Source organism: Morone saxatilis, unplaced genomic scaffold, assembly GCF_004916995.1.
Source record: "Morone saxatilis isolate NCDOM2014 unplaced genomic scaffold, NCSU_SB_2.0 Contig0, whole genome shotgun sequence".
Lineage (NCBI taxonomy): Eukaryota > Metazoa > Chordata > Actinopteri > Moronidae > Morone > Morone saxatilis.
In genome coordinates, this window is record NW_023339650.1 from 14,570,412 (window position 1) to 14,584,483 (window position 14,072).

Consider the following 14,072-nt stretch of genomic DNA (forward strand, 5'->3'; position numbering starts at 1 on the left):
GGTGTGTGTGACGCTTTAACATTTAAGCTGGCCGGTTCATTTGTTGTGTTGCTTGTTTTGCAAGCGACAACAGTTTCCCAAACCACCTGTGTAATCTTCCTAATGTCTGGCATTGAGGGTTTATCATGCTGTGTCCTAAGTACGACGTGTGTGCGTACACATGGATGCAGGTTCCGCAAAAACAAAGACTTAAAGAAGGTGTTTTCTTCTAAGCCTGGTGCATTCTTACCCTGGAAGTACACATGCTTTAAACGTTTAAAATAATCCTGGATTTTCACGTCTGGAATGTTTAATTAGGGAGGCTGCAACTATTGCTGAGATCTCATCAGCAGGAGAAGAGAACTCTTCTGTCAGGGCTTGACAGAGCTCAGTGTAGTCATTTCTGACGCTAGGAGGTTGAGACTGTATAAACTTGTGCACCGCTTTTGAGCTGGTCTTACACTGGTGTTCTTACATCAGCTGTCCCTCTGTTACAGGTTCGACTGGTGTTCTCGGGGTAAAGGAGCAAAGTTGCCCGCAGAGTGTTACAGCCGGGTTTCAGGGGTGCTTTTCACTGACGACAGATTCCAGGTCAGCACGAACAAGCTCACCTTCATGGACCTGGAGCTGAAACTGAAGGAGAAGGACACTATCTTCACACGTGTTGTTAATGGACAGGTTGTCATCTGAACAAACTTTTTTTTTTTGATGATTAGAACAAATTTAAGTCCCATATTTGAGAGTTTTCCCTCATAGCACCTGTATTTGATGTGGATGTATATTTTTAAGATTGTAAGCGCATAAAAAGTAACTTGCTGCTTCATTTATTGCTGATGATGTTGATTTTTATTATTGGAAGTGTCCACAGGAAGAGAACAGTTCTGCAGGTCCCTCCTTCCCTGATCAAGGTGCCCAACTATAGCAAAAACCAGAAGACAGGAAATGTTCAGTAACTGTTTGTGGTACACTACAGAGTCCAAAAGTGAGCCTATCAGTGATGTTCTGTGTATGTTGAATTTCTCTAGTGAGCGAGAGTGTAACAGAGACAAAAGATCAGTCAAAGAGAGCAGGTCCGCTACCAGATCCCTCCCCAATCAAGGTGCTTAAACACACTGAGATAAAAAGTTCAGCAGCACATGTTGCAAGTCTATGGATGCATTAAAGCTGCATTAAGCAATAGATTGGATATTAACATTGAATCAAATGACTTGGCACAATGTGAAACAGGTTGCTTGTGCAGCAGAAAAAGACTGTACAGCTCTATGAAGCCTTTAGCTCATTATTTTTGGCTGACTGCCTCCCCCAATACACAAGTGCTGACATTCAAGACAAGGCAATGAGTGATAGTAAACCAAGTAATGTTGAAGAAAATCCTGCACCCAGTAAACTAAAACCCCTGCCAGATATTTATAGGTGACCTGTTTTGGAGTTTTTTTTTGTTTCTTAGTGGACAAAAATCACAATCTTAATGCAGCTTTAGTCCATTTGTTTTATTGAAGAACTCGAGGAATCTGTTGCTGTTCTGTTGCTGAACTGTTTTGTTTCTATGTCCACAGAAACAAAGAGGTAACATTCAAAAGGACTTCACACAGTGGCTTCAAAACTGTCACGAGAGGTGGGACAAGCAAATAAAGTTCAAGGGCTACAAGTCGACCATAACTCGACCAGATGTGCCTACTAAGAAGATGCAGCACCCGTGGGGGACGTTTTCCTCCATTGAATGGGACGGGAAAATTTACAAAACAGGCCAACTCGTGAGCATCTTTTGTTTTTCTATTTTCTTTTTGAGTGCAAATGTGTGTGTTCTTACTATTTTGTATTTTATATTGATGCCTGCATGTTTCTTCATACAGGTGAGGTCTCAGAAAACGGTTCCCATTTTGTATGGTACTGTGGTTCAGTTTTTCCTGTTCGGGAATTATAAAGGCGATGTCTTTGCCACAGGAGGACAGGTTGAAGTGTCTCTGGTAAGTAAGGAAATAAGGGAGTTTATATTGGAAAAAGTGTTTGTTTGGATGTTAAACTAGTCAAATTAAACCCTTAGAATTTTAGATGTACAAAGCCGGTAGTCATTCAAAAAGACTGGAAGTTGTAGTCGCTTCTCGTATTTTGTCTACAAATCACTGGTCTATGTACTATGTATATTCTGTAGGTGGTGTGTGAATTCAATTTACTGATTTTATTTTTTGTGTGTCATCAAGTTTTTTAAAGTTAAGTCTGAATGAAGAAATGACACATTGACACATACAAATGTTTTTAGACAATATACAAACGCCCTTTTCTCTTTTACTTGTATTTAGCATGAAATTGATAAACAAATCTGTTTCTTAGGAACCCAGAGCACTTCATGGCAAGACAAAGATCATACCAATTTCCAAGATTGACAAGACTGCTACTGATGAAGCCATCAAGAAAAGCATTGAGATGGCCGCTGCCAAGTGAGTATCTAATCTCGATTTTACAATGTACAACACAAAGCAAGAGCAACATATACTTAAGACTTAAATGAGTCTTTACAACAAAAAAAAATTTGTTCCAGACTTCCAGAGAAACTGAGAGTGGACTGGCCAGATGGCAACCCTTGGCCACAGAACGCAGTTCGTCCAGCTGGGACTCTGTTGGGTAAATGCTGCATTGTTTTGCCACCATACTGGTTAACATATCAGTCATTAGAGTGCATGGAAAAACATGATAATGTCATTTTTCATGGAGCCCAAATGTCACAGGTTTTTTTTTTGTGTGTTTAAACTTTCACATCATTTCAGGGCCAGTTAAAGTCGAAATTCTAAACAGGAACGCAGATTCGTTATCCAGGATGCCATCAGTGGGCCAGGGACAAGGGAAGAAACTGGTGGTTCAACTCAAAATCGTCCAACACGGTGAGAAAAAATAAGCACAAGTTAAATCAGATGGTTTGATTTGTTAAATTGCAATGCTGTTATTGTACTTTAAGATAAAAGCTATGAGCAGTAAAAAGGCAACTAATTAGCAGATCAGGGAAATGCAACTTTAAATATTTATTTCTACCATTTCTAGCAAAGGCATTTTAAGAAAGCTACAAAAACTGCTCAAATTAATATGTACTAAATGTTAAAAACACAATGAATTTGTCATTTTCAGAGAATTGGGAACAACATCATGAGTGAAGTGGTGAATCAAAATCCACAAAATAGAAACACCTTCATACCTTTTTTAATTTAAAATGTATAATCTTCCTACAGACTGTCTTTGTTCCAGAGCTGCTACCGATAATTACCATAATTATTATTATATTGATTTTTATTCTTTTGCAGAGTACAAGTTCAAATTGCTTATTTCAGTCTACAATATTTAGTTTACTGTTACAGAAAACAAACAAAGAAGCAAATCCTCACATTTGAAAATTTGGAACTAGAGAATTTGGGCCAATTAATCTCCACTTTGTTCTAGCACTTCAGCTTCTTGGTGTACATTTTGTTTGTTTTTTCCTCTAAATGTTGTAATGAATTCTATTTTCCTTTCATACGTAGGTGCTAAAGCAGACAAGGAGGTTGTCTCTTTTATTGCTGAACATTTAGTGAAGTACTCTGGATTCTGGTTCAAAAGAATTGGTAAATTTCTTTTTATTTTCATTATTTGTTAGTTTTTAGACACCCTGATTTTTGTCTCCTGAAAGATTATGTATCAATTTGCAAACATCTCATCTTTGACAGAGAGTCTGCGTGACCTGGGGAAGTATACGCTGTCTCTGCACACTATGATATCTGAAAGTAGTTCTACCGTCTTCGGAGGCACCGAGCTTCCAAGCTACAAACTCAATTTCACCATCAAAGGTGAAGAAAACAAAAAAAAAATCTTTTTACTGTCATATTTGTAATCCTTCCTGAATACCTTAATTACACATGTGTTGTTTTTGTCCTCCTCAGAGGGAAGTGCTGTGAGTTTCGTTATCGGTCCAGTGAGCCCCAGCCTTAGTGTGGGAGTGCCATTTGACATCCCTCTGCTGATTAAAGATGGTTATGGCCACCCAGCGATGCCTCCTCCCAATCTCACACCTTTACTCCAGTGCAGGTGGGTCACTCCACTTCATTTGGAAAACATCTATCGTTGTCTAAAAATCTTTTCTTATTGCTTTGTTGCTGCTGTTTTGACGTAACAGCAGCAAATTTGTAGGCCTGAGTGTAGCATGTATCTTTGGCTAGCTACAACATGAAACGTTTTTTATTATTTGTATTTATTTTATTTAGTGGCCTGGAGCTGAGTCACGAGAAAGTGGACAGCAGTGGGACCACGTTCACCATCAAAAGTGTCAAAGCAAGTGGAAAAGTCCTGCCTCACCAAAAATCAAAGGTTAGAAAAAATATACTCTCATCTCAAAAGCGATTAGTTCGACTGTTTGTGTAATTGTGTCGTCATGTCTTTGGCTTTTCTTGTTTCTTCCATTTATCCCTGCTGAAGGTTTTCTTGGGGGACCCTCGATTCTTTCATAATCGAAAGAGAGAGGATGTCGTATGCTGTAATAAAGTTACTATTTGTGATATTGGGCTACATAAATAAGGTTGCCATGACTATGTCGGGGAAATTCTTCCATAATCTGGAGAGTTGCTAGTTCTCTGAAGAATTACAAACCCCACAGCATAGACGTTCCCCCCCCCAGACTTCTAAAATGCCTTTTTCTTATATACATCTTCAGTACATCAGTGTGAAAACAGTGGAACACCCCTGTTTGTTCTTGTTTAATGGTTACTATTTTAAAGTCCAGGGTCTCTCCCCACAAAATCGGTCTTCGTGTAGCTGTGGACTTATCCTGACCCTAATCTGACAACCTACCATAAAACACAACCCCCTGACCAGGACCATATACATTTACTACCCCTCCTAATACTGTTTATCTCCCACACCTATTTACAAAAAAGATTGATGTACAATGTATAATTATGCAATAATAGTAATAGAGTGTATACAAGAACGGTTTAAAGAACATTTCTCTAATGCAGTAAAATCACAATCTTAGAGGTGAGTTAGATACAAACTTACAAAAAATAGATACTTGTCAGCCCTGTTAAGAAAATGTCATAAACCAATAGATAAAAAGTTGCCAATATTTGAAACAAACATGACATGAAACACCTGGTGGTCCTCTGTTATTTATTTTTTATTGGGTATTTTGTTTTTCAGCCATACAACTTGAAAGTGACCCTGCCTGGCATTAAAGAAGATACACAGAGTCACAGCGTTGTGCTTCTTCCTGGTAAGACTGCATTTATTTATTCATTTATCACAATTAGTGAGCTCATATCAGAAGTACAGAATGACCTTTCATGATGCTTGATTGATGCTGGTGCTATTGTTCTGACCTTAATTACACTAAAATTCAACTTTCCAATTACTTGCTTACCCTATAATTGTTAATAATTGATCAAAATCTGGGAGAACCACTGGTGTAAAAATTCATCCTGAAAAAACAAATAGTACCTCACCTGCATCATAATGTTTTTCAGGTAATCCGCACTCCCTCCATGTGACCCCAGAAGACAACCCGATGACGGTAGAGAACGGAAACCCCGTCAGATTTAATGTTGAAGTTCACGATGAGGCTGGAAACATCACCGCTCACACCAAACAGATAGTTCGCTGTGAGGTATGGATGTGCAGTTGCTGGGAAGTGTGTCAGACATCAGATGTCTGTGTGAAATCTCGCACAACTAACTATAATAGGAGCATTTTGACCATGTTGAACTAAGGCAGCGATATCTGGAGCATCTGTCCACTTCACACACAAACCTTCTGAAATGTGATGCCTGTTTTAACAACAGTATTTCAATGAATCTAGTTCAGCGAGAGGATGTCTCATGTGAATTTTAGTGTTCTTGCATAACATTTCATCCTGTTTACCAGCTAAAGAAAAATCCCCAGGGGCAACCATTAAAATTAGTTTTACTGGAATAAAAAACCAGAGGGCTTGTCCCTGCCAGAGACAAAATACACTTGTGGTCAGAATTGTTGTTATTGGGGTTTAAATCTCCCAACTTAAAAGAAATAATCCATAACTGAAGACACTTTGTTCTGACTTGTTTTTGTAACATACATTTTAGTTTAATTTACTAAAATTATTAGCATTTCTTTCAGAAACCTCAAGACTCGTCTCTGCTGTTGATTAATATGTTTTCGCCCTGAGTCCTTTTTATTCCTGATGTAATAAAATGTGTTTACGGTAGTGCTCTCAACTTTCTGGGCCTACTCTTTCAACTCTCCTTCTGTCCTTTAATTCAATAACATAATCTAAATGATCATGAATAACTGGTTTCCACTGGTTGACTTATACTCATCTTTTGTATTTTTGTGAATTACAGGTTGAGGGGCTTCCACTGGCGTCGACTGACTGCAGTAGCACAGGAGCTGGACAGCTAGTGACGAAGCCCATAAAACTGAAAATAATCAAACAAGAGCCACAGATGCTGAGAGTTAAATTTGAGATGCCTGTAAGTAAAAACAAACAAAGCAGTCTGCTTAGTAGAACATTATCTGATTCAAACTTTTATCACAATGTCTCCATCTCTGCTTCGTTTTCCCGTAAGAGTAAGAAGAATGTTGCGTCGGTTGTGAGGGAGCTGAAGGTGGTCCCCAGCACAAGGGTCTTCTCCATTGAGCTCTGCAGTCAGGACGATGAGAATCTGGTGCTGCGGAACAAGGAAAATATTGAATGGCTTGCTGGAGGCTTGCTGGAGAACCTGTTCTATAGGCTGTACGATGAGGCTGGTAGAGAGGTACCTCTCACCACTGAAATTGCCTCCAAGATCAAGGTGCGCTTGGCATATATAATGCATTGTCTTCCTGTTGTCTTTACTGTATCCTATTTTAATAAGAAGATGTGGTTTTGCAAATGTCAGAGCCATTTTTCTCATTTGGAAAGATTCCAGTGGTTTGGGTGTGTGATAATAAAACAAACCACTTTTTACTGACTTTTTTTCGTTCACTCTGGCTTTGTTTAAGGTTAACTGGACAGGAGATGTAAATCTGGAAGATTTGATCCAGGGGAAGCTGCCTGATGTTCATGTGCCCACGCAGGTGCACGAAAAGTGCTTCCGCCAGGTGTCCTACCAAGACCAGAGTGTGTCCATGTCCTTTAACATAATGTAAGCCACACACCTGACTCAAAGCTGTGATTCAACGTTTGCAAGCTTAAAGGAATAGTTAAGTTCTCATATTTTGGGAAATATTATTTATTATTTAGCCTGGCTCTGTCAGAAGATTAAAAAAAAGAAAAGAACTAGCACATCTAAAGCTCACAATATTTTTTGGGCATTTTGCTTAATTAGACAGAAAAGCTCACCTATTAACACATTATTTACATTATGTACAAAAACTGAAGTATAAAAACAACATTTTCAGACAGACCCAGGCCTGTTTCCAGTCTTTATGCTAAGCTAAGCTAACAGTCTGCTTGCTGCAGCTTCATATTTATTGTGAGAGTGCTATTGATTTTCTCACCTATTTCCCAAAATGTTGACCTTTTCCTTTGGTATCGTACCTTTCAAACATCCTTGCTTGTTGTGTTTGCAGACCTCGTCCGGATGAACCATCACGGCTGAAAGCGACTCTGCTCCAAAGCAAAGTCATGCTGGGTGAAACCCTACCTGGAGTCAGTGAGTATGAATCTAATCACCTAGAAATCTTATTTTTGAGGCTATGCTTGCTTGATGACACACCTCTTTTTCCTTATACAGACCTGGACCTTGTGGACCAGTATGACAATGTAACCAAGACGCTTACTCCTGCCTGTGTGAACCACATGAGTGTGGAAGCTGATGGTCTGGACAAGTCAGCCATAGTCTTTACATGGCAGGTGGGAAACTAGACACACAAATGAAATCAAAATGTAGTCATTCTATCTCAGCTTTCTGTGAAGTATAGTATTCCAAGTGTTTTGTTTGCAGTTGTTGTCATATGTAACAATGTGTAAGGTGAGGCTTAGTTCCCATTACGAAACTTAATCTCCCCACCTCTATCTCGCCACCTCCACACCATGAAACAGGCCAAGCGCATGATATATGAATGACAGAGTTAGGCAAGCAAGGTAATAAAACTTGGATTACACAGATAAGGAGCAGCTATTCCTTCATTCCTTCTCTGCTTGGACAGCATCAGACACATTCCTGACCAAGGGAAGTGTCTTTGTAGTGCTAAGAACTGGAAGATCATTGATTTATTGCCTGAAATTTCCATCCCATATAAACTAACAAACAGTGCAAGGACTTTGATGTTGAATGCCAGAAGATGAGTACATAGTGATATACCACTGAAGGATCTACAGCAGCAAATATTATCACTTTGTGGCTGATTGAATGTATTTATTTGTTTTGGGGGGGATACACTTAATAGTGCACTGTACAATTTTGAGGTAATTGTACTTCTTAAGTAAATCTTGCTGCTCATACTTTCAGTGAAATGAAATTATAATTTAATTTTACTTTTTAAAGTTTGAATTCGTGCCCTTTATATGTGACAACGTATTAGAATGTGTTACTAATTATTTACCTTAAATAAAGGACTCCTTTCATAAGTGTGTAGATTCACTGATTAATTGATCCTCACTCTGTGTGTTGACATCAGGAGAGCAGCGGTTCTGTTCTGCTAACGGGGGTTCAGTTCCAGTCCGGGACTCCTGGCTCCAGAGAGATGTGCTTCACCTACAGGAGCTATGTGGAGAGAGTCAAAGTTGACGTGCACGCTGGAGTCCCTGCACAGCTTAAACTAGTCAGTGAGCCAGAGAAGGTAAGACAGCATTTTTACTGGAGCGTCCTGATTGGCTCATCTCTCATCGTTCTTCCCTCACTTCCTGTCTCGTCTCTTCTATACGTTCTCAAAATAAAAGCATAAATTCCCTAAATAGCAATTAAAGAGAGAAAGGCTTTTGATGGTCACAGTTGTTTTATATTAACAATATGTTTTTTATTTTTATCTATAAGCCTTTGCAGGTGTTGAATGACCACGGCATCCCCACACCGTTCCTAGTCCAACTGTGTGACGAGTGGGGAAACCCTTCTCCAGACCAGAGGGTTGTTGTAGAATTGAAGTCTTCACCCTCGACACTGAAGGTTTGACTTCTGACACTAACTACCTTGTTCCATTTACACTGTAATATAATAAGTCAGCAATGGCCAGGAACCAACAAGTTGTACAAAATGATCTCACAGGAGAAATGTAATGAAATCGTCTTGTTGTTTTAGGTGACGACAGATGCAATTTCAAAACCTGTGAACGCAGAAGGGAAAGCCTCGTTCACTGTCACTAGTGTGAGCGGACCAAAGTGAGTGCCACTCAATCATCAATAAAATATTATCAATTCCCATCCCTAATTATCATAATGCAGTAATATTCCCACATCAGGGATTTTATTGTCAGAGGTCCACATGTTGTTTTCCTGTTGTTCCACTAGGGGGTACTATCAGCTGGAGTTTAAGGGGTCCTTCAACATGAAACCCATCCGGGGTCCATCAGTGATTCTCACTCTCATCCCTGATCCCAACAAACCTGTCAGCCTGTCAGTGGTGTATGACACCAGAGCCAAGTTTCCTGCGGGAGGCAAATTCCCAGGTTTGTGTCTATATTTGTTTCTCTTGTTTGTGGAGTTCTTGTTGGACAGTTGGAAAACTAAAGGAAACTGTGTGTCTGTTCAGCGTTCTCTGTAACCGTGGTGTCCGATGAAGGAAGCCCGATAACGACTTTCAACCCTGCTGCGGTGACGATGTTTTTGTGGAAGGGAGGATGCGTGTTAAAAAGTCCTCCATCAACAGTAAGTGACTAACAGACAGACAGAGGGGACGGCCGCTGGTTTTCGTTTGCTTTTTAAAAAAAAATAATATCTTGTTTGTTTGTTTGTTCTCCTTCTCTCTCTAGGCTACTGAGCTGAAGTGTAGTAAACCCATGGAGAATGAGAACAATCACTGTTTTCACTTCAGGTAAAATGCTTTTACATCCTGTCTGATTCAGTTGTTGCAGGATGTTTAAAGGAATTGTTTGACATTTTGGGAAGTTTATGCGCTTTGTTATTGAGAGTTAGGTGAGAAGATTGATACCACTGTCCTGTATGTATCGTAATTCTGAAGCTGCTGTAAACAGCCAGTTAGCTTAAGTTAGTAAAAGACTGGAAACAGCGCTCCTGGCTTTGTCCAACGGTAACAAACCAGCAGACTCCAGGAAGTTACTGCTCCCAGCCAAGAGATGATATGACACATAACCCTCTATAAAACGGCAAACTTTTTACATTTTAGGGTTTCGTTTTAACTTTAGAGATGCCGATAAGCAGATTTTGTTCCCATTTCCCTCTGTTCTTAGTCTTCGCACTAAGCTTAGCTAACCGGCTGCTTACAGTAGCTTCATATCTACCGCACAGACCTGTCAGTGGTAGGACAGTAGTGTCTTCTGATCTACCTCTGTCAGAAAGTACATTTTATAAAATGTCAGACTATTCCTTTTTAAGAAAAGTAAATATTGTTTTTGTTTTCTTTCTCTGCAGAGATAAAGAGATCCCAGAAGATGCTGGAAAGCACATCATCCAGTTTTCTCTTTGTGTAGACAAAACAAAAGTCCTGTTCAGTGATCAGGTTGGTAGAAACATCATCACGCCTTAACAAGTTCTTTCCAGACACCCAACAGCTGACCTTTTTTACAAATACAAAGTCTATGGAGTCTCCACATTTTGTTGTCTTTCATATCTGTTTGACAGGAAAGTGGTTGTTGGTGGAGTCGTTGCAGGGGTGGAGGTCATAATCCTGACTCACTGAGAAAAATGACTAACCTCAGCACTGTTTCCTGTCTCCTAGATTACTATAAATGTGGAGCCCAATCAACCTGTCAGACTGAGACCCGACTCTCAGCCACCAGCCCCAGTTGTTTCCTACAGTAAGGATATTGCCCGCCGAACCTTGGTGGAGAATATGACTCTGAGGATAATGGTGAGCTCATTGTAAAAGAGCAGAAACAGCCTAAGAGTTGCAGTTAGATATGTGAGTTTTTAAAGGCGTAGTTTTGATGTTTATCATCTGATATTCAGCCTGACTGCTTTGAATGATTCCAGGATTCATATGGAAACCCAACGGGGCAGGACCTGAATGGGAAGGTGATGGTTTCTATAACAACTTCTAATGGAGACAACAACAACAACAACAACAACAAACTCCCTCTGTTTGAAGGCAAAGTCAACAGCTTTCAGTTTAGCTTGGTAGAAGGAAAAGTCCACATCAGTGTGAGTATCCATTTGTCAGACAGGACACACCACAACCTTTATTTTGATATTTAAGGTTCCCATGATGCACGTCACACATGATAATTGGGTATTTATTCCGCACAGAGGCTGGCAGTCATGGAGAACAGCCCTGGTGAAAATGGCAGTTCATACACCCTCCTCTTCAAACCTGAAGTGTCGATGGTTTCCACATTCCTGGATCCTTTTAAGCTCGTCTTCTATTTTTGCAATGGTATGATATAAGAAAAATGTATTCAGTAACACAGTGCTGCTGCTGTGCTGAGACTGAATATGAGATCTGATGCTGACTCCATGTGATTAGATGGTTATGGTTTATAACGTAACTAAATTAAACTTCAAGCATTAGTTAGTTTTATATGCTCAGGCTTTGAGATATATCTAAATTTCTGTCAGTGTCCGAGTACAATGGAGGTGAAAACAGTGTAATTTGTGTTATTTTCAGGTTTAATAAATGGCATTTAAAGGGGAACTCCACATTACTTGCTGCTCAAAACTAGCTTGTGTTTCTTTGGAGTTGAAAGGTCAATCAAGCCAAGTTCTTTGGTGCCTCCTCAGATATGATATACCAGACAAAACTCTGAGGTGTGTGTGCAGTCGCCACACCAAGTATAGAAAGCAAAACACTGGCTAACCTGCTTTTTTTACACACAGATTATAATGACAGTAGGCAATATTTCTGGGACAGATGTTATCTAATTAAACTGGGTAAATAAAACAAATGTTCCTGTTTATCTTTTGTTTTAGATGGGGAGAACCAACAGAAAATGTCCCAGCTAAGCAAGAAGAAATGTGAGCTCGCTGCTGCTGTTGCTGCATATAGAAACGCCTTTGATAGCTCTCGTGAACTTCTCAAAATGCTGAACAGTAAGAGTTTTTTTTCTTCCCTTATACAAAAAAGGTTTTAAATGATAAATGCTGTTTAAACACAAGCAACTGTACAATATTGATTGATTTAAATATAATAATATGAGTAATGTATTTAACCCTAATTGCAAGTATTTCTTCCATACTAGATCATTACCATGATGCGTGTAAAAAAGAGGCTGACCAGAGAAATGCGCTGAGACTAACACAACCTGTATCTGTAAGATGTTAATTCTATCCACACTTTACATCTGTATATCCAGAAATTATGATCTAACTGATATATATTCATCAGGGGATGACATTTGCATATTTTGTATTCTTTGTAGGTCCCAGATATTAACAGAATGCTAGAAGAGAAGACAGCCGAAGCCAACAGAATCCTGAACACGCCCAGAAGAGTCTGCTCCATCCGTGATAACTTCAGGGGGCAGCAGGATGTTTTAGGAATGGTAATGTCACAGGAAAAAATGACCTTTCTGTTGGCGTAGCGCCTTAAAAACCTAGTGTGTAATTTCAGGAAACTGTGACGCCCATGCAGATGCGTCCAATCAATGTTTGGGCTAATTTGTGAGTTTGAGTTGGGGAAAATGTGTGTTGGGGGGAGTGCTGAAGTATCCTCACAGGCTGTGCCTTGAAACGGTCACACGGTTTATGTTCCAGAGCTGTGTGCTTTATCTTTTGATTGCAGGTTGGCCACTTGGCGTTTGTGCAGGACGATGATGCTGCGAGGGTTATCTCCTGGCACATCAGGGGTGACATGGATTGCGTCATCACCAAAACGACAGTAGCAGCACGGAGGATCTATGACGACACCCAAGGCAGGCAGCAGGTCATGGCCCTTGACAGTGTGTATGTGCCACCAGGCGACAGGTATAACTTCTCCGTCAATGAAGAGTCTTTAAAAAAATAAAGCTTGTGGCCTTTTGTGATACTAAAAAGTTCAGTTTGACAGTATTGTGTATAGTTTTCCTGATGAGATTCCAGTGCGTCTTTCATTATAGTCTTTCATTTTTAAGCCTTTTCCTACCTCTAGACTTCCAACAACAGTAATTTAAAGATCTTGTGGCACCTCCTTGTTTAACGACTATGTAACAAGGGCGCCTTTAGTGAAGTCATGCCTTCATCCATCAAACTAGTTAAATCTCAATTCAAGGGAATTTATCATGTAAATCAATACACGCATTCAGACAATAAAATGTGGAAAATCTGCAAAAAAAAGGGCCACAACTTATTAAATGTAAATGTAAGTTATAAGACTTGAAAATGAAAGTCTTTCGTTTTGATTTAAGGTTCATAAAATGGTGACTATAATTATTATGATGAATTACTAGTGTGGTCCTCTATTGGTGTCAGATCATCTCTGTAGTTTCTCTGCTAACATTTGAATTGCTTACAGGCCGCTGCCACACATAAGAAATGGCCACATGCTCTTTGATCCCTCTGGGAACCCAATCTACGCCAGAGCGCTCCTGAGTTACCCCCAGGACCAGGAGAACTGCAACATCGGTGAGCTGCCCTGAATGAATTTCCCCTGCTCTGTGTACCATTGCCTACTTGTTGTTTTTTCATGCAGATATATAGTACGAGTCCAGGGTTTCTGTGGTTTTCTAGATGCTTCCCAGGTCTCTTTGTGTTTGCTGTTGTTGGGGTATTTCCTTCATGCCCCTGTTACTCCTGTTGAGTCTTGGGTAAATGGTTCCACCTGGTACCCAGCCTCACAGGAGGGAGAGGGGTTCCTCTCTGGGGTAAATTGGGTGTCTTTTACTACGTTAAAATGACTTTTCATTTAAGGATTTTCATCTCAAATAAGCTTTTCTCTTTGACTTTGGAAGTTTTTCAGTAGTATAAGCAGTAAAGTTATGAGTGTTTAGATTTGTCCCAACAGGTCTGAAGGTTTCCTGCTTGTGCTTCTTTTTGCAGTGTTTAAAAACCTCCTTGGAGAGACTATCCTGATAGACGACCTGGACTCTGCTAACAA

General features: G+C 39.8%; 1 protein-coding gene across 1 annotated transcript in view; it reads left to right on the forward strand.

The window, feature by feature from the left end:
* Window positions 1–14,072, forward strand: part of smchd1 (structural maintenance of chromosomes flexible hinge domain containing 1) — an 18,261-nt gene that overhangs the window by 3,282 nt on the left and 907 nt on the right. Inside the window, exons 11-45 of the mRNA XM_035656974.1 lie at window positions 477–657; window positions 839–887; window positions 1,005–1,078; window positions 1,536–1,733; window positions 1,833–1,946; window positions 2,311–2,417; window positions 2,519–2,601; window positions 2,745–2,858; window positions 3,489–3,569; window positions 3,672–3,791; window positions 3,885–4,029; window positions 4,206–4,308; window positions 5,137–5,209; window positions 5,460–5,599; window positions 6,312–6,440; window positions 6,537–6,761; window positions 6,952–7,094; window positions 7,522–7,604; window positions 7,686–7,804; window positions 8,572–8,733; window positions 8,928–9,056; window positions 9,189–9,268; window positions 9,398–9,555; window positions 9,639–9,754; window positions 9,859–9,920; window positions 10,478–10,565; window positions 10,785–10,916; window positions 11,039–11,206; window positions 11,312–11,438; window positions 11,972–12,091; window positions 12,241–12,311; window positions 12,421–12,543; window positions 12,783–12,964; window positions 13,491–13,600; window positions 14,015–14,072. Coding sequence (XP_035512867.1) covers window positions 477–657; window positions 839–887; window positions 1,005–1,078; window positions 1,536–1,733; window positions 1,833–1,946; window positions 2,311–2,417; window positions 2,519–2,601; window positions 2,745–2,858; window positions 3,489–3,569; window positions 3,672–3,791; window positions 3,885–4,029; window positions 4,206–4,308; window positions 5,137–5,209; window positions 5,460–5,599; window positions 6,312–6,440; window positions 6,537–6,761; window positions 6,952–7,094; window positions 7,522–7,604; window positions 7,686–7,804; window positions 8,572–8,733; window positions 8,928–9,056; window positions 9,189–9,268; window positions 9,398–9,555; window positions 9,639–9,754; window positions 9,859–9,920; window positions 10,478–10,565; window positions 10,785–10,916; window positions 11,039–11,206; window positions 11,312–11,438; window positions 11,972–12,091; window positions 12,241–12,311; window positions 12,421–12,543; window positions 12,783–12,964; window positions 13,491–13,600; window positions 14,015–14,072 — 4,167 coding nt within the window. The remainder of the gene's footprint in view (window positions 1–476; window positions 658–838; window positions 888–1,004; window positions 1,079–1,535; window positions 1,734–1,832; window positions 1,947–2,310; window positions 2,418–2,518; window positions 2,602–2,744; window positions 2,859–3,488; window positions 3,570–3,671; window positions 3,792–3,884; window positions 4,030–4,205; window positions 4,309–5,136; window positions 5,210–5,459; window positions 5,600–6,311; window positions 6,441–6,536; window positions 6,762–6,951; window positions 7,095–7,521; window positions 7,605–7,685; window positions 7,805–8,571; window positions 8,734–8,927; window positions 9,057–9,188; window positions 9,269–9,397; window positions 9,556–9,638; window positions 9,755–9,858; window positions 9,921–10,477; window positions 10,566–10,784; window positions 10,917–11,038; window positions 11,207–11,311; window positions 11,439–11,971; window positions 12,092–12,240; window positions 12,312–12,420; window positions 12,544–12,782; window positions 12,965–13,490; window positions 13,601–14,014) is intronic.